Source organism: Aotus nancymaae, unplaced genomic scaffold (genome assembly GCF_030222135.1).
Source record: "Aotus nancymaae isolate 86718 unplaced genomic scaffold, 86718_ANA_hifiasm-v0.15.2.pri h1tg000029l, whole genome shotgun sequence".
Taxonomy (NCBI): domain Eukaryota; kingdom Metazoa; phylum Chordata; class Mammalia; order Primates; family Aotidae; genus Aotus; species Aotus nancymaae.
In genome coordinates, this window is record NW_026988442.1 from 9530822 (window position 1) to 9558306 (window position 27485).

The following is a 27485-nucleotide window of genomic DNA, read 5'->3' on the forward strand; positions in this document are numbered from 1 at the left end:
CCCCGCAAACCCTTTCCTACTGCAACATTCACTCTCTCTTACATGGCACTGTCCCCACCAAGCAGTCACTCAAGTCACAGATGATGGAGTCACCCCTGAGCCACTCCGTCCTACCTTCCTAATTCAGTCCATCTGAGAGCTCTTTTGAATCTCCAAAATGCACCTTGAATTCACTCCCACTTCGCCATCACCCCAACCTGGACAGCTACAGCCCTACCTGGGCTCCCTACTTCTACACGAACCTCTCTCCAGTTCTACTGGCCGCATAGCAGCCAGTGACCTTCTCCTGGCCTCCCAGGCCTTGACCACCGCACTCCAGCCAACTCCCTCTTCCTCTGCTTGGCAGAGGCCTCATCCTTCAGGTCTCAGCTTCAACGCCACCTCCTTAGAGAGCCCTTCTCTGATCGCCTTGGGCAGGTCCCCATTTTCTGCTATTTTCCTCATTTACACACAGCTGAAACTATACCTATGTACTCCCACCTGACATGTCTCTCCAACTCAGTGCCTCAAGGGGGGGGACCCTGTCTTCTTCATCCGTGCATTATTAACAAAGGTACCCACCAGAGTGCCTGAAACACAGTTAATCAAAAAATTAACGGGACCCCTGGGAATGCATGTTTTCCTTTTTATTGGTGGGGAAGGGGAAAGCACATGAGCCTGCACACATTCCAAGATGCTAATTCTCGCTCTGCCACCAGTGTGCCCGAGAACTGGCATGAAAGGGCAGCAGGACCCAACGCCTGTGTGGTACCTGCTGCACACCTGGCAGGCATATACCAGCTTTCATTCACGTTCCATTTAATCCCCACGGCAATCCTTCCAGGTGTGAGCAAGCTCCCTTTACAGAGCAGACGCAGAGGCTCAGAGATGCCCAGGGTTTATGTGGACTAAGGCTGGGAATTCTCCACTCCACAGCCCAAACCTGGCTTTCAGTGGGTGCTCAATACATGTCTGTGGAACAGATACAGAAGTTTGCTAGTCACGATTCAAAGTCATGTTTAAGATTCCACTTAGAGGCCGGACGCAGTGGCTCACGCCTATAATCCTCACGCCTATAATCCCAGCACTTTGGGAGGTAGAGGTGGGAAGATCATGAGGTCAGGAGATAGAGACCATCCTGGCCAACATGGTAAAATCCCGTCTCTACTAAAAATATAAAAATTAGCTGGGTGTTGTGGCACACACCTGTAATCCCAGCTACTCAGAGGCTGAGGCAGGAGAACTGTTTGAACCCAGGAGGCAGAGACTACAGTGAGCCAAGATCACACCACTATACTCCAGCCTGATAACAGAGCAAGACTCCATCTCAAAAAAAAAAAAAAAAAAAAAGCTTCCACTCAGAGACCTCAGTTCCACCTGTGCTTCGGGATGCTTCCCTATTCCCTATGCCCTGTTCCTTCTCAATTTCTCTTTTCTCTAGGGGTGATCTCCCTACCATTCAGACTTCACAGGGATCCTGTGGTTGCCCTGACGGTACTCACCTTAGGTAACCTTAAGACATTCATCATTATTATGGCTCAGAAGTTCTCTTCCCCAGGGAAGTCCACAGATAAGTAAAATGAGCAGGAGTCAGTTGTCCCAGGGTCCCAGAACCACATCCACCATGGAAGTAGGAACATGACAGGGTAGAAGGAATGGGAAAAAGGGTACAAGAGTGGTCCTTCAGGTACCCTGGTTCTCTAGGAGTGACTTGCCCAAGTGCTAGGTAATTATACAATTACTTATGGAATTATAGAAGCCAGGTAATTATACAATTACTTATGGAACTATAGAAGCCAGGACCTTACAGGCCCTCCCGATTCTTAGGCCAAGGTCCAAGCTTTTTGAAGATAAATGAATGAAAGATGAGGGCAATGGTCTGCATGTGGTAGCTGACTGCTCATTTACCCTCTTTTGCCAGAGCAGTTCTGAAGCTTGTGTGTTCAACAGGAGGGCTGATACAATACCACTCCGCAGTTTCCAACTCAGTATGTTTGAGGTGGAGCCAGAAATATGCGTTTCTAACAAGTTCCCAGGTGATGCTGCTGGTCTGGGAACCATATCCTGAGAACCACTGGTGCTAGGGTTTCTCACTGACACTGTGTGCTTGGGGGTGGGATTGAGTGAGGAGGAGCAGGGAGGAGTGAGACAAGGGCTTGAAGATATCTTCACCAATGCTCCTTACTCATGATATCCTCTGTTCCTGCTGCAGATAAAATAAAAGCAATCTTTTAACCATGGTTACTCTTCACCCAGGTTCATAGAATTAGGCTGAAGACTCACATCTGGGTCACCCTATGGTATCGATCCCAACTCAGTTCTAAGAGCAGGGGGGTGGTCTGGCATTATCACGACAGCTCTTGTCCTGCTTACAGGACTCCAGAGCAGCAGGATGGAGCTATGTGCTCTAAAGGCTTTTCCTGCTATATCTGTTGGGACCCCAGCCCTAAGATGCTCAGGTCAGAAGAGGGAGAAGGACCTCTGGACCATGTCAGTGGTGACATCTGGATTTCAGTTTAGGCACTTGCTGTAGACTCCAAAATATATTTTTTTAAAAGTTAAAAGTTTGCCTGTTTGTCTGGGGTGTGGTATCATCACTTATTTCTGCTGCTCTATGCAAACCAAGGGTTCCTTCCAAACATCATCAGATCCAAGATGCAATCTGGTTACTAACAACAGAGTCTTTACTTCTGACTTCCAGTTCTCTTTATGTCTGGTACAAGGCTGTGCTGTGCTGGTAATGCCGATACAATCTGCCAAGATCTGACGACACTATACTCCCAACTCCATGCCTTAGATTTGCTCTAGGCATGCCTAGCTTTCTGAGAGGGCATGTCTTAAGCACATCCAAAAAAAGTAGAAAAGAAAAAACAAAGCGGTGCAGCACATGGCTATTAAGGGTTTTCTTTCCCCAAAAAGATGGAAGTAAATGCAGAATGAGTCATCTGGTTCACAACATCTTTGTGATTTTCCCATTAAAATAGATAATAAATACTACAACCCAACACCATATACCAAAGCCAGGCTGCCTTCCATTACTGCTACACTACCATGCCTCTGAGTTCAGGAAAAAAAAAGTGACTATTCATAAGGCTACTTCCCCAGGCCCCACATCAAGATGCTTTTTGCAGCCTGGGAAAATGAAAGCATTTTCATCTTCCTCACTATGGCCTATGGAGTGCCAGGGTGGCCCTAATCCATTCCTCCCATGTCCCTAGACATCACTTTCTTTAATAAAGCAACAAAATACAGAGTCCCGACCTGTGTACGATGCAGGCTGAGTTATGGCTTTCCCTTGGTACCTCTAACTGAAAGTGAAATTCCTTTAAAGTTGGGAAATTTACTGCAGTGTTTTATGGTATTGATTTATTTTAGACTTGGTTGGCAGTTTTAAGGCCTGCCATGCCTCTGAATCCTAGAAATGCTGGAGGAGATCTCCATTTCCTCTGATTTTGTAATACCACGACGGACTCACTAGTGGAAATGAAAAGAGGGGTGAACGCAGCTGCCATAGTAATCAAGACAGAACCTGGGGCACTCTCCCCAGGTCCTTGTCCACAATGTATCCCCAGTTAGGTATTTCACCACCTGAACAGCACCTTTTCCTCCCACAGCTAAGAGTACTGTAATCAAACAAAACCTGAGTATGTACCCCGAGATGTGGCCCCTTCACATCTCACCAGGCTTACAAGGTACCTCTAAACCTACCTTCAAGAACCAGCCTGAAATATCACCTCCTCCACTCTTTCCTGTCTTCCTGTATCTCTACTGACCCATATATAACCTACTACGACCAAGTGTCTATGTCTTATCTGCATTATTACACTAGGTTCCTAAGAGACCATATTCGGGTCTAAACAATCAATGCCTCCACTGGGCAAGTGCCTACCATATGCCAGAAGGGCTCTTGCCTACCAAATCTGACTTGGCTCTAGAATCTTTCAACACAGGGCTATGGGCAGCCACATCAATCAGAGTAGGCATGAGTGATGGAATACCTTAAGTCAGGATTCAATGAGTGAGCTAGATGATTTGTTAGAAAGAAACAGAGCAACCACTACCATTCTGCTGGGTCCTCATCAACTCTAAATCCCTGGGTTCACTCAGAACGGGCTTCTGCCAGGGCACCAGGACCACAGACACGTACGATGCCTTTGACTCCTACTGGAGCTCTTTCCTTGTAACTGGTGCCAGACACTGGCCTACTGAGAGCACTCCCTCAGTGCCAGGTGCTTTCCTAGCTGCTGGGGAGTGGAAGTGTGCTTTGGATCCCCTACGTTCCAACTTTTGGCAATTTTGACCTGGCTGCATATGTGGCTCCTGCCTTACTCTGCTGCCAGACTTTGGTTATATGGCTACCTCACACGATCCAAGCCTTGCCTCCTCTGTCACTGTTTGGGGCAGTATCATTGTGACACAGGAGAAATCCACGTGCAGGCTGACTTCACCTGAAGGGATGGCTGGTGGCCTGGCTGCAGTGTGCCAGTGCTAAAACCAGCTGTCAGAGTGCAAAGGACACCCATGGCAGCCCGGGATGCTTTACTGTGTGGTGCTATTGGAGGGGAACCCACCATCTGCTTCAGAATAGAAACCCATTAAAAGTGGCTTTAAGAGGCTGCAGAATGCAGCATGAAGTAGTATAATTTCTAGCCAGATACACCTTGTCTCAAATCCTGGCTCTCAAAACCTTAGGAAAGTGATTCTCTGCTTCGTTATCTGCAGAAAAGAGGGCACATAAAGAATAGCTAAGCAGATGATGTATGATAATAAGGTGAAGTGCTTAATTCAGGGCTCAGAATAAAAACGGGGGGGGTCTCTGCCCTGCACAAGTCAAGGGGTCCCTCAAAGTAGGTTTTGATAACCAGTAGTTATTATTGTTGGTGGGAGTGTCTTTGAGTCTCTGGGGTAAGAGGAAATGGGAGTTGGAAGCACCCCTGAACCATCAGGCAGCTTTGCTCACAGCTGGACAATTACAAGAGCCACTTTGATTTGCCAGAAGGGATGCTATCTAGGTTAGGTGGAGCCAAGGATGCCACGGAGGAAGAACATGTGAGCAGCAACTGGGCCTTGACGTCAACAGCCCCGGGCCAGGCCTGTCCTCTCATGGATGCTTTCATGTCCTGCAGAGCTGCAAGGGACAGATTATCCCTGGGGGGGGCCATCAGCCCCATTACATAACTGACAGCTCAGCTTCCTGCTGTTGATGCGGCAGAAACAATCAAGAGATGGCAACAGCAGGCCACTGGAGAGCTTGTGGGGACTTACGAAAAATAAAATAAAATAACAGCCTTCCCCACCTGGGGAGGAAAACTCCTCAGAAAATACCAGCAGAAAGACCAGGAGCCAAGGGACACCTCTCTTTGTATACAGGTACCCAGAGCCACCAGGGTCTTCACAGTTGAAGACTGAGCTTCCATATCCTGAGAGAAAAGAGAAACAAACACTCTGACTCTTCACTCACAATCCACCCCCCATGCCTTCTGAAGCTGTTTAGTGCTAGTGAGAGGGGGTGTGGAAAGGCTGTGACCCCCCCACTATATGGGCAGGGACTCAAAGAGGCTCAGGGGTTCTGAATCTGCCTGGATCAAAGAATTGATCATCAAGAGACAACACTACCCCATGATCTCTGTTCTTAATAAAACCTCCATTCTTACCCACTTTAGGGAACAGCCTAGCATATCCCTTCTCCCATCCTCCTTTTGGGATATTCAAGGCTCCACCAAAGACTAAGGAGGGATCAGCTTCTGGGGTGCAAAACCAAACCACTGACTTCAGCCCCTAGGCAGTTACACCTTCCCATGAAGGAAGAACCTTCCTTGCTTCTACTTTCCTTTGGGCTATCTGGCTGCTTATCGCCACACTCTGAACCTTTTCAGAGAAGGAGAGGAACTATCTCCTATTGAAGCCTACTGAACGTTCCATACCATGCATCTCATAATGCCCTGGGCTTGGTGGGCAGGAAATTCCATGTAGTCTGATGCTCAGTTATTTGTTGAATTCAATTGGGAAAACATTTTAAATTTAAAGATGATTCAATGAGCCAATACACCAAACTGGCTTAAGTCATGGACTGAGTCCTGGGTTCACAGCGAGGCTTTGCCCCTTCTTAGCTCTGTGACCTTCAGGAATTTACTTGAAAAAAAATGAATTATCAGTCATAAAGCACTCAGCCCAGGGACAACTGTGAATTGTTGTTTTGGTCATCTTTGTCCTTTCTTCACAGCCTAACCCCTTAGGCTGCCACGATCCTCGGCCTATGAGGCAGGAGCTAGTTCCTGGCCATCTGATAGCTGGGCCAGGAAGTCACACTCAGAGTGGACCTATCTAGTATGGGGTGGGGATCCCAACTTCTCCCCTAAAACCATTTTTAAATTTATCCTCCAGAGACTCTGTTTTGAATACTTTGCTGTTTAAAACAGACCATGTTAATTAAGCATTTCTTTTCCATTTTTTAGTATCAGTGCTGATTAACTTGATGGCTACAGCATAACAACAGTTTGGGTATAACTCTAACCCAAAGCAAGCAAATTGGTCACTGAACTGGGCTTCCATGGCTTCAACAGGCAAATATGCTCATGCCTGTCAGATAAGCTGAAAGGACTTGTGAATTCCTGTCTTAGGATTAGGGTTGTACTAGAGGTCTGGGGACTCCCGGGGTACAGCCCGAGATCTTGCAAAACAGAAGATCTGAAGCCCAGGTCAAGGGGCCAACACAGGTCACCTAGTACATTAGCCAAAAGCCACATCTTTGGACCTCAGGACAAGGATAAATAGATCATCTACTACTTCAACAAGAAATTAGGCCTGATTCCCTTCTCTGATGTTAGGCAGCTACCAAGATCTCATATGGAACAAAGAATATTTTCTGTGACCACTCAGGTCACACCAACATCTGATTTCCTTCAGCAGGCCTTAGCTGCCCACTCCAAAAAGACGTCATTCAAGGGCTTTGGCTTCAAAAGGCCCTAGTAACAGAGGTTTGTATATCAGACAGCAGACTTGGCCATGAATGCAGATTCCCTCACACCACAACACTCTCCCTGGTAACATGTGGGCGGAGGCACCTGGAACATCAGTTTGACTGGCTTCCTGCTCAGGGTAAAAGGCTGTGGCTAGCTGGTAGGAACCATTAGGAATTACTAAATACCTTTCAAAAGTGACAAATAAGACCCATCACTAGTGATCTTTAAAAATAGATAGACTTTTCTGGACCAAGTGATTAGACAAGGTGGCCTTGACTACAGCTTTGTTTCAAAGAAAAAGCTATTTGGCAATCCACAAAAGTGAGGCTACCAAAGACGACTGTCTTCAGAGGGAAATGGAAGGCAATACTCCACCTAGGCCAAAGTGTGCATCTAAACAATTCTACCTTATTGTCAGTTCAGACTGTTTACATAGGGCATTTTCACAACCTCTTGTGATTCCCCCAACAACCTCAATAAGATAAACAGGATCAACTCCATTTGTAGATAATAAAATTGAGGCCCTGATAGGTGGAATAATTTGCCTAAGGCCACACAGTCAGGAAAACACAGAAATGAGACTCAATCCCTGCACTGTCACTAGACAACGCTTCTTTCAGGGGAATCCCAGGTTTCCAACCCCAAGTGCATTTCCTTTTGTTTTTGCAAAAAACTAAAACTAGTGAGCCCTGACTTAAAAGTGACTCTGAAATCTACAATACTAAAACACCGAGGTGTTTTTTCATCGTAGTGGTATAGGGGTCAAGTGTGTTTACTTATGCAACTAGAGGTTTTTTTTTGTTTTGTTTTGTTTTCCCCTAAAGACAGGGTCCTTCTCTGTCACCAGGCTAGAGTGCAGTGGTGTGATCTTTGTTCACTGCAACCTCTGCCTCCCTGGTTCAAGCGATTCCTGTGCCTCAGCCTCCCGAGTACCAAGCCTATGGCGCATGCCACCACACCTGGCTAATTTTGTATTTTTAGTAGAGACCAAGTTTCACCACGTTGCCCAGGTTGGTTCCAAACTCCTGAGCTCAAATGATCTGCCCGCCCTCGGCTTCCCAAAGTGCTAGGATTACAAGGCGTGGGCCACCACACCCGGCCTATTTTAATTTTTAATATTACAAACATTCACAGATATAACCCAAAACAAAAGCTCTTTGGAGTCCATAAATTCAAGAATGTAAAGAGGCTTTCAGACCAAAAACTTTGAGAACCCCTGATGTATTCTTTCACCGTCTCCAATTCCTCTCCTCTTTTCCTATCAAATTCACCCTAGTTACAGGTTCCCCCATTACTCCACCAAAATTGTTCATGAATACTGATGCTTTCCCATTTACCAAATCCAATGGCCAATTCCTCTCACTCAATCAACTAGCATATGATGCCACAGCAGGCTCCCTCCTCCTCTTGCTGTCCTTTCCCCTGTCTCTGGCTCCTTTCTTTCTTCCCACCCTCAATGTTGCACCACCTGGAGCTCAGTCCTCTGACCTCTTGTCTACACCCACTCCAGTACTGTGGCAATCTCTAAATTTGTATCTCTAGGCTGGACTCCTCCCTTGAACTCCAGACTCATCCAACTGCCTACTCTACATCTGTAGTTGGATTCTAAATAGGCACACTAAACTTTCAGATAACTAAAACCTAACTTTCTCCTGCCAAACCTATTCCTCCCAATGACTTCCTCATCTTATTTCATGGCAACCTCTATTCTTCCAATCACTTAGACTGAAACCTTGGAGTGATGCTTAATTCCTTTCTCTCATACCTCACATATGATCTAGCCGGAAATCCTGCTGGCTCTGACTTCAAAAAACACCAAAACTCCAATTAATCACTTTTCTGCTCCATTGTTTCAAGCCATCATCATCTCTCACCTGGATTACAACAGCCTCCCATCTTATCTCCCACTGTTTATTTCAAAATGCAAAGTGATCCTTTCAAAAGTGCAGCTATCACACAGCTGAAAACATACCCATGGCTTTCCACTTCATCCAAAAACACAAGCCAAAATCTCCACAGAGGCTTATGGGGCCTACTCTACTAGGCTCCTAGTTATCTATCTCTTCCTATACACCCCTTGTTCACTCTAGCCAACTTTCAGGACCTTCACAGTGGCTATTACCTCTGCCTCAGATGCTCTTTCCCCAGAAATCCTTGGGACTCTCTCCCTCAACTCCTCCTTACATTTGCTCAAAGGTCACTGTCTCTGGGAGACCCACTCTGACCTCTTCCATTTAAAAGTGCAACCCCACCCCTCCCTGCCTCCTAACCTTCAGATCTCCCCTACCCTGCTCTACATTCTTCCCACCCTACCCTCTTCCCACACCCAGCACCAGGCACTTTCTTGTACATTACCTATGGTTACTGTCTGTCTTCCCAATAGAACGTTAAGCTCCACACTGCAAAAATATGTCTGTTTTGTTCACTGATGTATTATCCGTGTCTAAAATGGTACTTGGAAATAGTTTCCAAAGAACATGTTGAACAAATAAATGAAATTAGCTTGCCCATCTACAAAACTTGGCAGGGGAAAGGGAGGTCGGATTCAATGTTCTTCCCAACTCAAGCCTCAGAGTCTCTGACCAGCTAGATATGGCTCATTCACACAACTGATTTGAAGCTTCTGGCAACACAAGGTTTGGTTCTGGTCACAGACCTGGGCCTGGGCCCATAGTTCTAAGTGCCCACCTAAGACAGGGCAGGATAGGCTACGGTCATATTGGTACCACCAGCACTGCAAAGATTGGCTGTAAGGGCTGCAAAATGAATTAACAAAACAGCCCGGGACACTCACAAGTAACCATATTCCTAATCTTTTCTCCTCTTCTCAATGTCACCTATTTTTCCTAGATGAAGGAATCACTCCTGTTTAGCCAAAACTTTCCCCTGAAAAACAGCACAAATCTCAAGTGTGGATATCCAAATGGAAGCCCTGATCTCAATTAGTTATGACGGCCCCATAATCCTAAACCAAATGCAGGTCCCTCTTCCAATGACAACCTTCCTCCACTAGAGGAAATCTGAATTTTAAGAGGTCTTTCAAAAGCAGAAAGGATGAGGTGGAAATGGGAAGTGACAGCACAAAATACATTTAAAACACTGTCTAGCCGACTCTTTTGGCTTCTAATATAGCCTTACCCTAAATCTAGCTTTGGGGAATGCTGTACTCCTACCAGGTGGGTGATAGGACCAATTGGCCCAGCACCTGGAATACACGTTTGTGGAATAAAAGAATTAAACCCAAGTGACTGGCTCCAGAAATACATTCACGGAGAACACTACACAAGAAACCAGGCTCAACTTTGTATGAGCTGACTCCACCTAGAAACCAGAGGATAATGAAGGGAAAGGAAGGGAACTCACCCAAGTGATGGAAAGCTCCTTCTGATGACTAAGATCAGCACTAACTCCATCATCTCATCAAGGCTTCAGCACAATGTAAGTGCAGCTTACTTCTAGCTTACCATATTGATATTAAGGGAGAAGGGGATGGGGTAGGGATGCTTGAATAAGATACACTCGTCCCTAACTTAGGAGGATCTGGGGTAAGTTACTTAATCCTTTGCAAGTTTGTAAAGGTGAAACAAAATGGTACATAAGAAACTACCTAGCATAGGTAGTCAATTTTTTCATCTTATTTCTCTTACACACACATCAAACTTCAGTCCAACTGAACTATTCTGCTATTCCTATAAATACACCTTCGGGTTTTCCAGCTCAATTTCTGTCTACACTGTTCCCTGTCCTCTCTCATTTCCACATGTCTACGTTCCTCATTAACCCAAATTGGTCTAGTCTCTCAAATGTGCCAGGCTCCCTCTGGTTTCAGGTCCTTTGCAGAGGTTAGTCCGTCTGTCTGGGATGTTCCCTCACCCATAATTCCCTCCTCTTGACTCTGTGCATCAACACCTGAAAGGCCAATTTCCCTGACTCCCTCTTCACTTTAAACAACTATACAACAATTATGATTGGAAGAAGAATTAGTCCTAGTGACTCACTACAGAAATACCATCATTGAAAATACTACACATGAAACCAAGTTCAACTTGGAGTTTCTCTCCCTAATTAAGGTGCAGAATTCATGAAGATGGGGAAAGTCTCTGATTTTGTTCATCATGTCACCCTAGAGCCTAGCACAGTACAGTCATGGGTCGTTTAATCACGGGCTGCTTAATGATTTCTGAGAAATGAGTCATTAGGAGATTGCTGTGTAATGTTGAGTGTACTCACACAAACCTAGGTGGTGTAGCCTACTACACACTGAGATGACATGTATGGCCCACTGTTCCTTGGCTACAATTCTGTACAGCATGCTACTGTACTGAATACTATAGGCCGTTGTAACACAATGGGAAGTTTTTGTGTGTCTAAACACAGAAAAGGTAACACACTGCGCCACAATATGCACTATAACATTACCACAGCTACATCACTAAGCAACAGGAATTTTTCAGTTCCACTATAATCTCATGGGACCATGTGACACATGCCATTCCTTGTTGACCAAAATGTTGTTCATACGGAGCATGACTATACTTGACAAAGGAAAGCTCAGAATAAATTTTTTAAATAAGCAAAGATTTCTATATAAACATTCACTAATACATTCTTTATAGTATCTAAAATGGAAAAAATCTGTTTTCTAAAGGAGGAGAATGGTTAAATTACGGCACATGCCGGGCGCGGTGGCTCACGTCTGTAATCCCAGCACTTTGGGAGGCCGAGGCGGGTGGATCACGAGGTCAAGAGATCAAGACCATCCTGGTCAACATGGTGAAACCCTGTCTCTACTAAAAATACAAAAAATTAGCTGGGCATGGTGGCGCATGCCTGTAATCCCAGCTACTCGGGAGGCTGAGGCAGGAGAATTGCCTGAACCCAGGAGGCGGAGGTTGCGGTGAGCCGAGATCGCGCCATTGCACTCCAGCCTGGGTAACAAGAGCGAAACTCCATCTCAAAAAAAAAAAAAAAAATTACGGCACATATAATGGGAATGTCACGCAGTCACTGAAAACCGTACTTTTAAAGTGTGACATGGAAGAATGCTCCAATTTGTAATGAGTAAAAAGAAAAAGACCTCGACCAACTAGAGCAAGATCTAAACTATGTAGAACGAGATGTGTGAGTAGGTGGGATACTACAATTAGAGATAGTGTTTATTCTCTGAAAAACTGTCTACCTCTTATGCACATTTTCTATCATGAGCATTTACAATGATGAGAAAAAGCGTTTCTAAAAAAAAGGAGATACAGCTTAAATGCAATCTCCTCTCAGAAGACTTCTTTAAGCTTTCCAACTTGTACTCAGATAATTTCACATTTCTCCTCATCAAGATATGGGCGGGAAGGGATCTTTGATAAGCAAAGATCTTGGTTTTCTTTAACCTTGTATACCCCTCTCAACTCCACAGGGCCTACCCCGGGGTCCAGGATGAAGAACCCAGTCCAGGAAGCGTGCATACAGAACAAAAAGAGAGACTGGGCATGGTGGCTCACGCCTGTAATCCCAGCACTTTGGGAAGCTGAAACTGGCAGATCACTTGAGGTCAGAAGTTCGAGACCAACCTGGTCAGCAAGGTGAAACCCTGTCTCTACTAAAAATATAAAAATTAGCTGGGCGCAGTGGTGCACACCTGTAATCCCAGCTACCCGGGTGGCTGAGGCACGAGAATCACCTGAATCCGGGAGGCAGAGGTTGCAGTGAGGCGAGATCGAGCCACTGCGCTCCAGCCTGGGCGACAGAGAGAGACCATGTCTTCAAAAAACAAAAAACAACAAAGAGCACTCACCTTGTTTAATATCACCCAAAATGCTTAGCCCTGAATTTTAAGCAGCACATGTGACCTGGTCCATTCTGGTTTCAAGTTCAAAGGCATCAGGCCGGTCCTGTGGGTTAGCAGCTAACATATCTTTCAAGAGCTGCTTGATCCCCTCAGACATGGAAGTCCTGCGTTTCTGGGGGATGTGCAACTCCATCTTTGGGTTTTCTAGCAGCGCCTCACCAACAGGGACGATCTCAGTCCCCTGTTTAATGTAGGTCCCCAGGAGCTCCTTCTTGGTCTCAGAGTCAATAAAAGTGATTCTTTCTATCATTGCCCAGATGATAATGCCCAGGGCAAAGATGTCTGCCTTGGCTGTGTAGTGTCCCTCCCAGACTTCAGGAGCCATGTAGAAGTCTGAGCCGCAGGCTGAGGACAGCCAGTACTTATTCACATTCACATTTTTGTTGTCTTGATTGCCCTCTTTGCCTCGGGGTGCCAGACCAGCACAGACCTTGCTCAGTCCAAAGTCGGCCACCTTGAGGATGGGGGTGCCAGACCGCTCTGTGATGAGGATGTTGTCCGGCTTTAGGTCCCTGTGCACAATATGGTTTTTGTGCAAGAAGGCAATGGCGCTCGTGAGCTGTAGCATGAAACTTTTGTTGGTGGCTGGGTCCGGCCTCCGGGACAAGACATACTGATTCAGGTCTCCACCTTCACAGAACTCCATGACAAACCAGAGATAGCAGGGCTCCTCAGCATAACCCAGGATCCTTTCCCCTAAATCAAAGAAGACAGGAAGGGGCTTGAGTGAGATGGATACAGTCATGCTTCTTTTGAACTAAAGGATGCAGTGTATTCAAGGGTGACACTGGTGACAAACAATTGCTCCAAGAGGACCTGCACAACTGGCACTGAATCCCTTACTACTCACAGACAGTGCCACACCACCCACCCCTTCCAGGACTGCTGGGCAGATGGGACAAGGGAAAGCATGCAAGAAGGCTGTCACGGGTCTGTTGCTTCCAGTATCATTGTCACCCCACGCTGAGCAAAAGACTGTCCTTCTCTTTTTTCCTGACTTGTATAAGGATTCTTGCTAGTGTACCTAGAATGGAACTACGATTTCCTTTATTTCAGAGGCACACTCCAATCCATCATTTTCTGCAAGCACAACATATGCCTAGCACAAGTTAGGTATATAACATGCCCCCGTCTCTATGAGGTTTAGTTTCAAAGAGATAACAGGTATCCACAGCAGCAACCATCAAAAGCTGTACATCTTATATCTGCATGAGGGTCAACTCCTACAAACAGTGAAGAGGGTCAGGAGCCACCAGATCTGAAGGCACATGTCAAAGTGGGCAGGACTGAGCTTACCCTGTAAAAGGCAGGCAACAGGTAAGTGGTAATTCCAGGCTGAAAGACGGAATGGATGATGAACACAGGGACAAAAACACCAGAAAGGTGTGAACAGGAAGTCTGGTGGGAACAGCGGAGTCTGAAGTAGATGTACAAGATAGAATTAAATTGTGTGGGCTTGAAACTCCAGGAAAGCTGGTGACCAACATCTCCAAGCAAATCTCAATATTCTTCATAAAGCAACTGATGGTTCAGTGAACCTTTATGTGGAAGTTATTCAAAGACTACAATTGCCCCTGAAGCTTAAGTTTAAGAAGGGAGATGTTTTAACTTACTGATGAGGAGAGGCTGGGCCTGCAAACATGCTGGCTTGCTCTGGGTAGTCACAAGGTCAATTGTAACTAAGCCAGGACCTGAAGAGAAGTCCTCTCTCTGGTCCCAGTATGGAGTGTCCATCCTACCAAATATGACTGCACTTCCTCAGACAGCTTCTGGCGGCGGGTTCCTTTTACTAGTCATTGACTTTATTATAAAGAAAATCAGTGATCTGGGTGAGACTCTGCTAACCCAAACAGCCCTGAAATTACTAGGCACACAGTCTACTAAAGTCAGTGGTCTGAGAGTTCTAGGTTCAGCCAAGATGATGTGATGTTCAAAACAAAAGCTTTAGGTTTTTGATCACAATGGAATAGACCTCACTTCCCTTGTAATTATATAATGTATTTGTAATTATATAATGTATTTGCTTCTGTTACTCACAATCAAAGTAATACAGGTAGAACTAGTTTAGGGCAGATGTTTTTCGTTCTTTTCAAATCAGTTGTTTCCCCTCTCATAATCCTCTATCTAGGTCATGGGCAGAGGCCCTCTATGTAAAAACACTGCAAAATGAAGCATCAATCCGAAGCCCAAGTCAATCCAGATGCCAGCATAAAGACCCAGAAACAGGAGAGCAAGAAATGTGTACTAGAGGTAGGACCAGAAAGGAAAAGATTAAAAAGCCATCCAATTCCTTTTGCAAAGCCCACATCAGAAAACAGTGAAACTTCTGGTGGGAGAATAAAGGATGAGGAATGATGATTATTTTATATACAAAGTTAGTAACTATGGCAACCCAAGGAAAAAGAAAACAAGTCTGCAAAACAGACTATAATCTAAGTCCAGGTTATGAGAATCCAGGGAAAGAAAAAAGGGTAAAAAAAAGAACTCAAGGTTTGTGAGTGGTTGGGGGAGATGGGACCCCTGCACTGAGGAGCTGCTCTGAGGAAGGAGCTAGACCGGAGATGCTACAGCAGCGGCTCTTTGTTGAGAGGCAAATTCTGGACAGGAAGAAGTATTCTCAGAATCACACCCAGCACCAGTGGGTATGACAGAATGGAAAACTGGGAGCACAGCTATTTGTCCCAGATACAAAAGTGTTGTTATTATTTTTACAAGTTATGGTCTCACTGTCACCCAGGCTGGAGTGCCGGTGTGACCATAGCTCACCGTAGCCTCCAACTCCTGGGTTCAAGTGGTCCTCCCGCCTTGGCTTCCCAAAGTCCTTCCAAAATAAGAGTGTTTGAGGCCAGGTGCAGTGGCCTCAGGAGTCCCAGCTTCTCAACAGCACCTGGTCTCAAAAGTACTTCTTTGGCTGGGTGTGGTGGCTCATGCCCGTAATCCCAGCACTTTGGGAGGTCAGGAGATCGAGACCATCCTGGCCAACATGGTGAAACACTGTCTCTAATAAATACAAAAAAACTAGCGGGGTATGGTAGCACGCGCCTGTAGTCCCAGCTACTCCGGAGGCTGAGACAAGAGAATTGCTTGAACCTGGGAGGCGGAGGTTGCAGTGAGCAGAGATTGTGCCACTGCACTCCAGCCTGGCGACAGAACAAGACTCTGTGTCAAAAGAAAAGTAATTCTTTGCGCAGAAAGGGCCCCTGGACTTATTTCATGAGAAGCTGCAGCGTGTGCTTTCACGCACAAACTCCTAGCTGCCCGGGAGAAAACAGACATGTCAGAATTCTAGTCCTTTACTCCAAGCAGACTGTCTAATGGGGTCTCAGCTACCTACGACCAGATGGAAGGAGAGGACGTGGACGATGCCAGGCACTTGGAGGCACTTGGTGAAGTTACAGGAAAAACACAGACCAGGAAACAAGGAGTTTGGGTTTAGACCCCAACTCTGCTCACTGCTTCACGGGTGGATTCTTTGTTCCACAGAAAATATACGAAGATAGATGTGATGAAAAGCCAGGCAGGACCCTGGGCAAGTTCCTGAACCTCTCTAAGCTTCAGTCTTTTTGGTGCTTCAGTCTTCAGATCTATCAAATGACAGAATGACACCTATACCACATGAGTACTGTGAATTAAGTCAGGTATCAACTACATTTTGCAGAATGTAAGATCTTTTTGGGGAAATGACCCACTGACCGGCACTAGCACCATCATTTCCACCCAACCACAACCAAATCCTTGGAAGTCACCAATTTCAATCATCCCAGTGCTATAGGACGTACAAGTAAGTTTTTACATGTTAGGCAAAAGAAGAAAATTTAGGGAATGAAAGTAGATGATTCTATCTAAGACATCATACTTCCTAGGCTGTAACAGCTGAAACCCATGTTCTAGGTAGACCGGGCTACTCCCATTTGAAGTCATCCCTCCACCTAGGCCCTCTGCCCCCACAATCTCTGCAGGTACAATTGAAATGTGCACCTTAAGGCTAGCTGCAATGCCAATCTATCTTATACTCGCCTGATTTCCCAGTAACCTCCCTCTTCTGACCAGTCAAGGCACTAGTTTCATATTTTTATTTTAGTTTTTATTAATTATACCAGGTATAGCCAGTTAGCAATCTATGGCTTAACTTTTCCACTTAACCCTAAGAATTGCTGGCACATTCTGCAGATGTTTTGAGGTCAGGGGACTAGATTTCTTACTCAGTCTTCCAGACTCCCCAGATTAACCTGCAGTCATTTTCCAGGATGACTGTGCATTGAAGAAGGGAAAGTAATCAAACTTTAGGGGATTACTGAACACTCGTTCCGCAAAGACACTAATTCCCAAAGAACCGAAGTGTCACTGTGGCCCACCAGTCAGAACAGGACTGATGCAGGTGACCCATGGAGTTTTAGCTCAGGTCCAACTCACAGTAGGCCCCCAACCCCACCCACAACTGCAGGTATTTCCCCAGTTTCAGGATATATAACCGGAATAGACACACGCAGCAACCACTAAAATCCCCACATGAAATTCAGGTTTTTGAACTGTTAGAAACAAAATTTACTAATTCCCTTGTCTAGTATAATCTGACAGTTGTATGAAATTAATAAGAGTCACAAATTTAGCTGTCTTCCCAGAGAGGGAGGAAACAGGCAGGTTGTTTGGAGATAGTAAAAGGATCTTAGGTAAATTAGCCTTTAAAAGCCTACTGGATTCCAGGTACTATTTTAAAAGTTTATCATGTGAACTATTCTCAATTTACTAGACGCCATTTTACAGGTGGGGCAACTAAGGCTGCGAAAGGCTTCCGAGCCTGCCCAAGGGTCCTGCTATGAGTAACTGGGGAGGACAGGAGAGAGCCCCCATAGCAAGCCCTCCCCACAGACCATGCTGTCTCCCAGTTCACAGAGGGCTAAAAAGTGTACTTTCAAGAGAGGCAGGCCTGCCTGTGGGACAGTTTTACTACCTTTCCCTCAAGTCTGACAGTCAGGTAACCAAAATACAAATTATGTATCTCAAAACATATCCTATGCCACAGTTCACAGGAAGAGAAAATGCTTAAAAAAAGTAAACCCAAGAACAAAACTAAGCAGGTGTCTTGCATCTCATTAGTTATGGAAATTGATCGGTTGTGCAGAAATTCCCAATAAAACATGGCTGGCTTCACTGAGAAACAGGAGGCCAGCAGGCTCAGCATAAGGACAAGCCAGTAGGAGCTTTGGAGAGACAGGCACTTCCTGGAAAGAAATACAAAATGCACTGGATTTTACAAGCCTATCCTTAAGCCTCCACCAGAAGTTAGATTTCCAGGTTTCAGTCAATGCCACTTAAACAATTTCTGAGCCCATATTGCTCTGAGACACAGTGGTGTGGTGAGATGAGGGGGTACTCCTGTCCTTACAAAGGCTTCTGGTTAGAAGCAGAATGACTACAGCTGTGAGAACTAGGAAGCGGGCCCAGATCTGCCCGAGGAGTTGGGGGAGAAGCTGGGATGAGAAGAAGGCAGGCTGAGAATAGCTGCGAGAGGCCCTGCAGCTGCGTCTTCCAGGATGAGGGGAGTGGGCACAGGAGCACGGGGGTGTGCGCCAGGAACACAAGTAGTCTGGGTAATCACAGTAGAGTTCCAATGGATGTGTTGAAACGAGGCTGGAGCTATTCTTAAGGCGGATTTAGACTCTAAGAAATGGGAAGTGACTAAAAGTTCTTGATATATTTTATTTATTTACTTATTCTGAAACAGTCTAGCTCTGTTGCCCAGGCCATAGTGCAGTCAATCACAGCTCACTGCCGCCTCTACCTTCTGCGCTCAAAAGAGCCTCCTGCCTCAGCCTCTGGAGTAGCAGGAACTACAGGCATGCCCAGCTATTTTTTTTTTCCCCATTTTTTGTAGAGATAGGGTCTCCTTATGTTGCCCAGGCTGGTCTTGAACTTTTGGGCTCAGGCATTCCTTCCACCTCAGCCTCCTTAAATACTGAGATTATAAGCATGAGCCACCACAACTGGCCACTGACGTATTTTAGAGATACGTTGCTTACAGAATCTACAAGTCACCAATTTTAAGCCATACCATTTAAGTAAGCCATATAGGCTGCTGAAAACACTATGGACACACCAATGACTAAGTCAACCTCTGATTTCAGAGATGTTAACGTGTGAGAGTGTATCCTGGACAATGAAACAAGTTCCATATGGAGGCATGAGGGGTTGGTGATGGAGACAGACTAGTGGCAGAATGACTTATCAAGAGGCTCTGAAACCTGGCGAAGTGAGGGCTGGCAAGGGAGGAGGTAAGAAGAGGATGTGAAAGGTCTTAAAGTTCAGGATAAATAAAATTTGTAACTTGTTACTTAAGATGGAAAGGAGGAATTCAGAGAGTGCTCTGCCCAGTCTTCTGTTACTCTAAACTGCTATCTATTCAGATGATAATTACATTTCCTCTCACAGGTGAGGAGACTGAGGAACAAAAGATTAAGTAACTTGCCTAGTTGAGGGCAGGACCTCCAGTTTCCATAGCCCAGATTCTCAGCAGAAGCACTGTGACTGCCTTACTTAGTGCCAGCAGCACCTGGATATGCTAGTTCTCACAGCGGACTATGACGCATGCCCCAAAGAGCTTAATGTTCATCCAGTCCATCATGATGGTTCTACCATACAACAAGCAGATTTGTCTTTCAGCAGAGGACTAATTAGGACTAGGATGATAGCAATTCAGCAATACATATATAAGTCTTAAAAATGCTCAATCCATTTGAAAGAAAAATCCCACTTGAGGAATTTATTCCAAAAGTGCCAAAAAGACACAAAACAAACAAGCCCTCCCCAACCCACCCAACAACAAAACACACACCAAACACCAGAAATATCCAGAACTGGTATTCCATACAGAATAAGTGAAAGTGAAGGACTGGAAAACTGTTCAAGAATGAGAATGAGGAGCAGTTAACTATGGTATGCCAACTGGCTGAAAGTTAAAGGACCATATTATACTTCAACAAAAGTTTACTTAGAAAGCCAAGAGTCACATAGCATATAAGCAAGTTTTAATGTGAAGGGGGAAAAGGCAAAATATAAAAATTACAATGTCTAAGAAAAAGGATTAGAGAGAACCCAGAAAAATGGAGTTTGAATAAATAATTACTGTAGCCATCACTGTTTAATTAGGTGTTGTACATTAAAATACTTTAGTTAAAGAGCTGGCTCAGCTAAAGATCTGTCCTGAGAAGCTAGACATGGACCCATCCTGGCACGTCTTCCCAAAACATACGGACCAAGTGTTGGCCCCATTCACAATGATTTTGGGCTGTGATGTCATTATAAAGAGGCTGGGTACCATAGCAACACCATAGGGTGTGTCCAAAGTACTTCCTAAGATTAACAGACTTGTTACGATGGCTGCCCGGGCAAAACAGTGTCCAAAAGAGGACAAGCGAGAACCCACTGGCAGGACAGGGACTGTAAAGCCAGCCAGGCCTGGGGTTCAACATTCCCTCTACTACCCATCCCCCGACCTCCCAATTACATAGCTATATGACCCTGGGCAAACTTCTTTAAGACACCAAGAATCTGTTTAATTTTCTATAAATTGAGAAGGAACACCCACATCACTGGACTGCTATAAGGCTTCATTGTGACATACAAAGCACCTTGAATGGTGCCTGGACAACAGAGCAGACTGCTACTGTGTGTGAATTATGCTAACATCTCTGTACACCACTGGCAGCTGTCCAATACAGTCATAAGGCAGCCTATCAAGAACATGGACACTGGAAAGAGCATCTGGATGTAAACCTAGGCCCTGACCTTTCTCTAGTGCTATGCTGGACAAGTTACTTGACCTTGATGGATATTGATTTTCTTGTAAGAACAGGTTATAAAAACACTAGCTTTACAGTGGAAATGATTACATGAAAAAGGAATATGAAAACACTAAGAAATGCTAGCTATTACTACTTGGAACATTACAGGGGTTTGTTAAAATGTAGAATCCACCAGCCAGGCAGACAGTTGGAGTACCCCTAATCCATGGCTCAAGTATCTCTCTCCATATGCATGGGCCTTGCCACACACCTAAGCCTCAGCTCTTGCCAGGGTTGTTTCTGATTTACCCTTTTACAACTCATCCTTCCTTTCCCCAGATTTAGCCCACATTCCTGGCAGCTGATTTCCCCCAGAGAACCTCTCACAGGCTGCAGTGAAGTAACATCTGTTGTACTGTAACCATCTCTTCCATTAGATGAGGCACTCACGGTGGAATGAAATGAAGTCTCTGGGTTCCCCACAGTATACCACACACACACTTAGGTGGACATTAAGAGCGTGAAGTAAATCAAGATAAAAGTCATGAGCTGGAGAGGTGTAAAAAGAGAACACAGATAGTAGTAGAAGAGTATGTAGAATATGGAAGTTAAAGACAACTAGGTCAGGATCCAGAATTTAGAAGTCACTAAGAGGGTTCCTAGCCCTAAAGATAACCAGCAAAGGCCAAATTTGAGGTGAAAATGAGCAGACTACTTCAAGTTCTACTTAGGAAGCACTCCTCAAGAGTTTACACTATAAAAAGCCTTACCTAATGCAACCCCCAATTAACCAAAGCTCTCAATTAAGGAAGGCTTGCTTCTATCTCCTGAGAGTACCTAAAATCCCCAATGCATATAAAAAGCAGTTGGTCAGGAGCAAGAGGGAAGTCCGTGTGGTTGCCCCAAATCACTCAAGAGTAGACCAGAGAGAGCAGGTGGGGTCCCTGGCAGCTGAGACACAGAAAGAACCAACAGAAATCAGCAGTGTCACAAACACTGATCAATCTACAACTAAAAACAAAGAGGAGCGATTGGTTTTTTTTTTTTTTTTTTTGAGACAGAGTTGCTCTGTCACCCAGGCTGGAGTGCACTGATGTGATCTTGGCTCACTGCCTCCTGGGTTCAAGCGATTCTCCTGCTTCAGCCTCCTGAGTAGCTGAGACTACAGGTGCCTGTCACCATGCCTGGCTAATTTTTTGTATTTTAGCAAGACAGGGTTTCACCACTTTGGCCAGGCTGGTCTCGAACTCCTGAACTCAGGTGATCCGCCCACCTCGGCCTCCCAAAGTGCTGGGATTACAGGCATGAGCCACTGTGTCTGGCCTGAGCTATCAGTTTCTGAGTAAAATATGATTCTGCCCATTTTACAGCCAAGAAAAACAGAAGAACCTAGAACTTAAGCCACCTGTCCCAGCAGTACCCCACAGCAGTTAAAGAAGCATACTCAAGTTTGAATGTCTAGGCTTGAATCCTGACTTGGTTACTTGCCTAGCTGTTTTATATTGGGCAATTTCATTAACCTCGGGGCCTCATCTGTAAAATGTAGATAATCACAGTACTGACTTCACCTGATACATAGCAACTTGCAAGTTTCAGCTCTTATTTACAGGGTGAAATTGGGACTAAAACCTTCTGACTCAGAGTCTAGCATTCTATTGTATCCCATTAACTTATGTTTCCCCAATGCCAGCCAGCTCTCTGCCTCTTGACCTGGGGGCTCTGTAAACTCTGAGGCCCAAGCCACAGAAGAGGATTCAGAGTTGCTTTCTAAGGGCCGGGGAGGGAATGGCCTTGCTCTGCTCTGAGGTTTCGTAGACACTCAACAAGTTGGGGAAGTTTGCAGGCTGACAACCTGTCTGTTGCTAAAACCCTGGTCTCTCCTGTATTATTATAGTTCCCCCGCTCAGCTACTTCCTTTCCCTGCTTCCCCAATGCCCACAACTAAACTCCCAGAGAACTGTACCATTTGCTAGGATGCTACCACTTGTGACCTTGCATTATGTTCATGTGGGCATGAGTTCTCTGCATGCCTCATGGAGAAAACTCTGCATAGTCTCTTCTAATATAGTAGCCTGGCTCGAAGTCACTTGGTGTGCAGGCAAGATTACCTTCCAAGGCCTTGGTTCCCAGTCACCTAGAGGCATGAATATCAATCAACTGGTAAAGCAGAATTGGTAAAGAACAATTAGTATTTTACCAAGTTGAGTGTAAGCTAGGCCCCAGCTCTTCCAAACTTCTAACTATTCTGTTGTATGAGTCCTGAGTTTGTCCTGGATTTGTGTGTGTGTCCTCACTTGCTATTTGTTACAAGAATCAGTGTGTGCCTTAAGGCAACAGAATTTCTGAGACTGACAAGGACTCGGGCTTGCCTGCTGTCTAAGTAATCTTGAACTTTGTTTTAGGCGCATTCAGGACGGGCCCTTTAGCAATGGAAAGCAAGGGGTAAAAGCAAACTGTTGTTGCCTTCACTCCTCTCTTTATAAGACATAGGTACCAACCCATTAAACAAATAATTTACAGGATTGTTAATCTGGTTTTTAAAAGCCTGGGAGGCCGGTTTAAGTGTTGTCACTAACTCATTGCGGATAAAGTTTTGTCCCTTTTCTGGGCTTCTTTTCCTGTGAAGCAGACAGCCAGGTCACACATCTAAGACCTCTTTCTATTCCTTCAAAGCTTCTGCTGTCTGAATGCTTCTGGGCTGGACTTGTTTGGTCTGTGCACAGAATGGAAGGAGACAATGCATTTAAGTTTATCAAACCAAACGGAGTAAGACCAAGAACGGCATTTCAAGACATTTCTCTTTTTGATACTGCATTATTTTACTGTCCAAATAGTGAAACAGAATCACTTTGTTTCTTGTCTATCCACAATCCTAGGCACCCTACTTTCAAGCCCATCGTCTCCTGATTCTCTTTCCTCTTAGTTCTGTACAAAGCCCTTGCTAATGAGTTGACTGGTCATTTCCTCCAGTGATCCTGAATAGCATTTAAGTCTTCTTCTAGCTCTCAAACTTTCAAATCTAAGTTCCTTTGGGGGAAGGAGTCGTGTGTTTTGCTTTGCTTTTTTTCTTTCCCTAAAAATACCACAGTAGGGACTCAGCATTTGGTTTAGTTGAGACTTCAAGGCAGATTCCCACTTTTTGGCCCGTTTCAAATCTGAGTTGCAGGAGGCAGGGCCATGGGTGACTGCAAAGGACTTTTCAATCTAATGAGAGGGCAGAACCAGGTTATCTCTAGGATTCCTTCCAGCTCTAACATTACTGGATGGTATCTGCATGCTGTAAACCCAGGGCCTCAGGACAGATCAAGATCGCTTTGGAATCCCAAGTAAGGAAAATTTAACTTGGAGTAATTTCAGTCTTTGCTCTCTATTTTAATATTAACAAGCAAAAATGATTACCTATTTACTACTTGAAAAATCAACACATGGCAAGTGTCATTTTCGTAAGCAGAAACAATGCATATGTTCTTCACTACTCTGTCTCTGAGCCCTGAACACCATAGTGGTTCAAATATTTTGAAGACGCCAAACAACCAAAAGGGACATAACCAGTATACGGCCTAAAGCAAACGATTTCATTTTTCTAGGTCTCAGTGTTAGTTCGCAAAGGGAGGATGAAAACACCAGTGTTTCTGTCAACTTGGTGGGCCTGACAAGACAGAAAATAAGGTGTGTTCGTGGTGAAACAAGTGTGGGAAACTTGAAGGGGTTGAGGGTAGAAGAGTACAGAACATGGTGCAAACTGATACGAGGCAGTGAATTTCTCGCTATGTGGAGCACTTGCTGACATTAATCGTTTGTACAGTGACCCTATGTACCTAATGTCATAGGTACACACCCACTATCTTACAGTAAAGGAATGCTCCTCAGAGGGTTTGAACAATTTGCTCCATGTTTTGTGCGGTCGGTCCTGGGATGAACCAGAGGGTCTAACCCCAAAGTCCATGGTACTAACCACTATGCAATGCTGCCATGAGCCACTGTGGAATTCTGACAAATTCTTCGGGTGAGGAAAGTCTACATAGTTTTTATACGCTGAGAGAGTAAGCAAGAGCTTCCAACTGAGGTTGAAGGTTCAAGACTGGCATCAATGAACTGAGGACACAAGGAGTAAACATTTGGCAAAGGAAATTCCCACATCAAGCAGTCTTATAGTAGGAAGTCCAGACAGTTCAATGGCAGTAGAGAAGACAGTCTGAGAATGGAAGGACTTGGAAATAAGTGATGCACTCCTAGAATATAAGTAAGATAAAATAATCCCCTGGGAGCCTTTTTTTTTTTTGGAAACAGGGTCTTGCTCTGTAGCCCAGGTTGTAGTGCCGCTGCAGGATCATGGCTCAATGTAGCCTCAACCTCCCAGATTCAAGCGATACTCCTGCCTCTGCCTCTCGAGTAGCTGGGACTATAAGCCTGTGCCATCATGTCTGGCTAGTTTTTTTCTATTTTTTGTGGAGACCAGGGTCTCACTTTGTTGCCCAAGCTGGTCTCAAACTCCTGGGCTCAAGCCATCCTCCTGCCTCCCAAAGTGCTGGGATTAGTTGTGAGTCACTGTGCCCTGCTGGATGTCTTTTCAAAACAAAACCACTCACGCTGGGGAGAGGGTGGGCTTCTCAGAATGGATGGGGCAGGGATGGACATAAACGTAGACATCTATTTAAAGGAATCTAGGTGATATTGATTCATGTTTCCAATTCCACTGTCAAAGAACTGACTTGCAATGGGACAAAAAGTATTCTCTTGGGAAAGGCTTGTGGGATCTTAAAGTTGGGCAAAAGCTCCAAAGATTTTAGGAGACCACCCCCTCCAAACTCACCCGAAATCCTACCCATTCTTAAAAGTTCATCCTCAGGGTAGGGAGAACAGCATTACACCTTTGAAAGAACCCAGGCCTTGAATCAAGACAGATCTGGGTTCCCCATCACTTAAGCTCTGAGAAACCTAAGGAAACCAGGAGCACAGTCTAACTTCCCTTTCAAGCGGATTAACCCTGATCAAGTTATTTGTTCACTTCTAAGCCTAGTTTCTCTATTTATAGAAAGAGGACTGAATTTACTTTTGAAGCTATTACCTAAAAATTATTTCAGCGCTAAGACCATAGCTGGGACTCGGATTAGTCAACTTTCTTCCCCTGGATCCTCCTGCCTCAGAAAGTCTCCTCAAACTTTCCACTGCCCCTCTCCTCCTCTCCGTGCAGACACCTAGCTAATAGCAGTAGTACGAACAAGGCTTGTGGGTACTGAGTATTTAGGATGAACACATTCCCTAACTGCAGTCAAAACCGAGAAATTAAGGTAATTAGTTCTTCCAGGACTGGAAGACCTCTTGCCTCAATGAACCCCATTTTCCTTCTAAGTAAAACCATTTCCCAGCCAGCCTCTGAGGTTAAGAAAAAGATTAAGATTGTAAAACAAAGGGAAAAGATGTTGGATGCTTTGTTATGTGACAGCTCTCAGGCCACCTGTGAGGGCTGTCAGCCTGCACGCCTCGGAGGACCAAGCTAGAAAACCGCCAGTTTGCTTGGCTGCCTGGGATGAAGGGCTGGGGGCCTCAGAGGAAAAGGCAGACTAGGAGGCCACAAGAGTTTGGGGGTGGGAGCTGGAGGGTGTTAGGAAACTTGGAACCAGACAGGGAGAGGGTGTGGGTGGGTCCAGTAAAGTTTTTTCTTTTGTTCGTTTTGGGAGGGAAAGAAAGAGGCCCTAGAGGCTGAGTGGGCTCCGCAATTCTGCTACTAACTGAACCCAACCCCTCCTCCACTCCCTGACCGATCTAAAAAAGTAGTAGACATTTAATAACCATAGCTCACAATTATTGAGCACCTATTAAGTTAATGGCTAGCACTTAAGCTCTTGTTATTAAAATACCAGCCAACGTAAGGCCCAGAAACTGATCCTGGGACCTGAAAAGAGAGCCGAGTTCCTGCGCCTAGGAAAGGAAGGTGTGTCCAGGCACAAGGTGACAGGAACCAGGTCTGAGGCCTAGGGGGGCCGGGAACAATGTGGGCCAAACCGTCCGGAGAGCAGAGGATCCAGGCCTTGCAAGTGCGGAAAGGCCCGCGGTGCTCCTACCTTTCAGTGAGGTCTCCACCAGGCGCAGGTAAAGCTGCGAGCTCTTATTGCCGTGACTCATGCGCTGGGCTAGCCCGTTGCGCTGCAGGACGCACTCCTCAAACTGCACGACGTTTTGGTGGCGCCGCTTGAGGCTAGTGAGGGCCCAGAATTCAGCCAGCGCTAGCTCCACGTTCTCGGGGGCGTCGCAGCGGATCTTCTTGACCGCCACTCGGGCCCCGCTGCGCCCGGCTACTGCCTCGTAAACCACGCCGTAGCTGCCGCGCCCGATCTCCGCCAACAGACTGTAGCGCGGCCGCGCGGACCCGCCACCGCCCTCCGGCCGTCGCCGCGCCAGGTAGGCCTCGCCCGGGGCCTCGGTCGCCACCGGATCCATGGCCTGGGCCGCCGCCACCGGCCTCAGCTTCGTGCTGGGCGCCCGCGGCACTGGGCTTCGCCTTTTCCGCTCCGGGCTTTGTGTACCTCTGCGGGCGCCGTCCTTCCCCGTTTCCATGGCTGCGGGCGGCGGGGGGAGCAGCAACGGCGCTGCCCGGGCCCCCCCTGCCTCATCCCTCCGTCCGGCCCCGGGACGCGGAGGAGCGGGACCTTGGATTGTGACCTGCGGGCCAAACAATCGGTTAAACGACCAGGCCGAGGCGGGGAGGCCAGGAGAGTAGGCCGCAGAGCGTCCCACCTCCTCATCCCCCGGCCGCCGCGGCCCCTTTAAGACGGAAGCCACTGCCGCTGATTGAACGGGGGAGGGGAGGGGAAAGCGGGAAAGACGGAACCACTGGGCAGCGGCTCAGAGGGAGAACCGGAAAGAACAGCACAAACTCTCCCCTTTCTCTGTTAGTTTGTCGTGTAGCGATAAGAAAAA

The 27485-nt window shown here is 45.9% G+C and overlaps 1 protein-coding gene across 1 annotated transcript in view; it reads right to left on the reverse strand.

Annotated features, from left to right (window-relative positions):
- STK35 (serine/threonine kinase 35) overlaps positions 1–27485 on the reverse strand; it is a 45651-nt gene that overhangs the window by 17542 nt on the left and 624 nt on the right. Inside the window, exons 2-3 of the mRNA XM_012455305.3 lie at positions 26630–27227; positions 12730–13479 (exon numbers count right to left, since the gene is read on the reverse strand). Of these exons, the coding sequence (XP_012310728.1) occupies positions 12767–13479; positions 26630–27227 (1311 nt within the window). The 3' untranslated portion in view covers positions 12730–12766. The remainder of the gene's footprint in view (positions 1–12729; positions 13480–26629; positions 27228–27485) is intronic.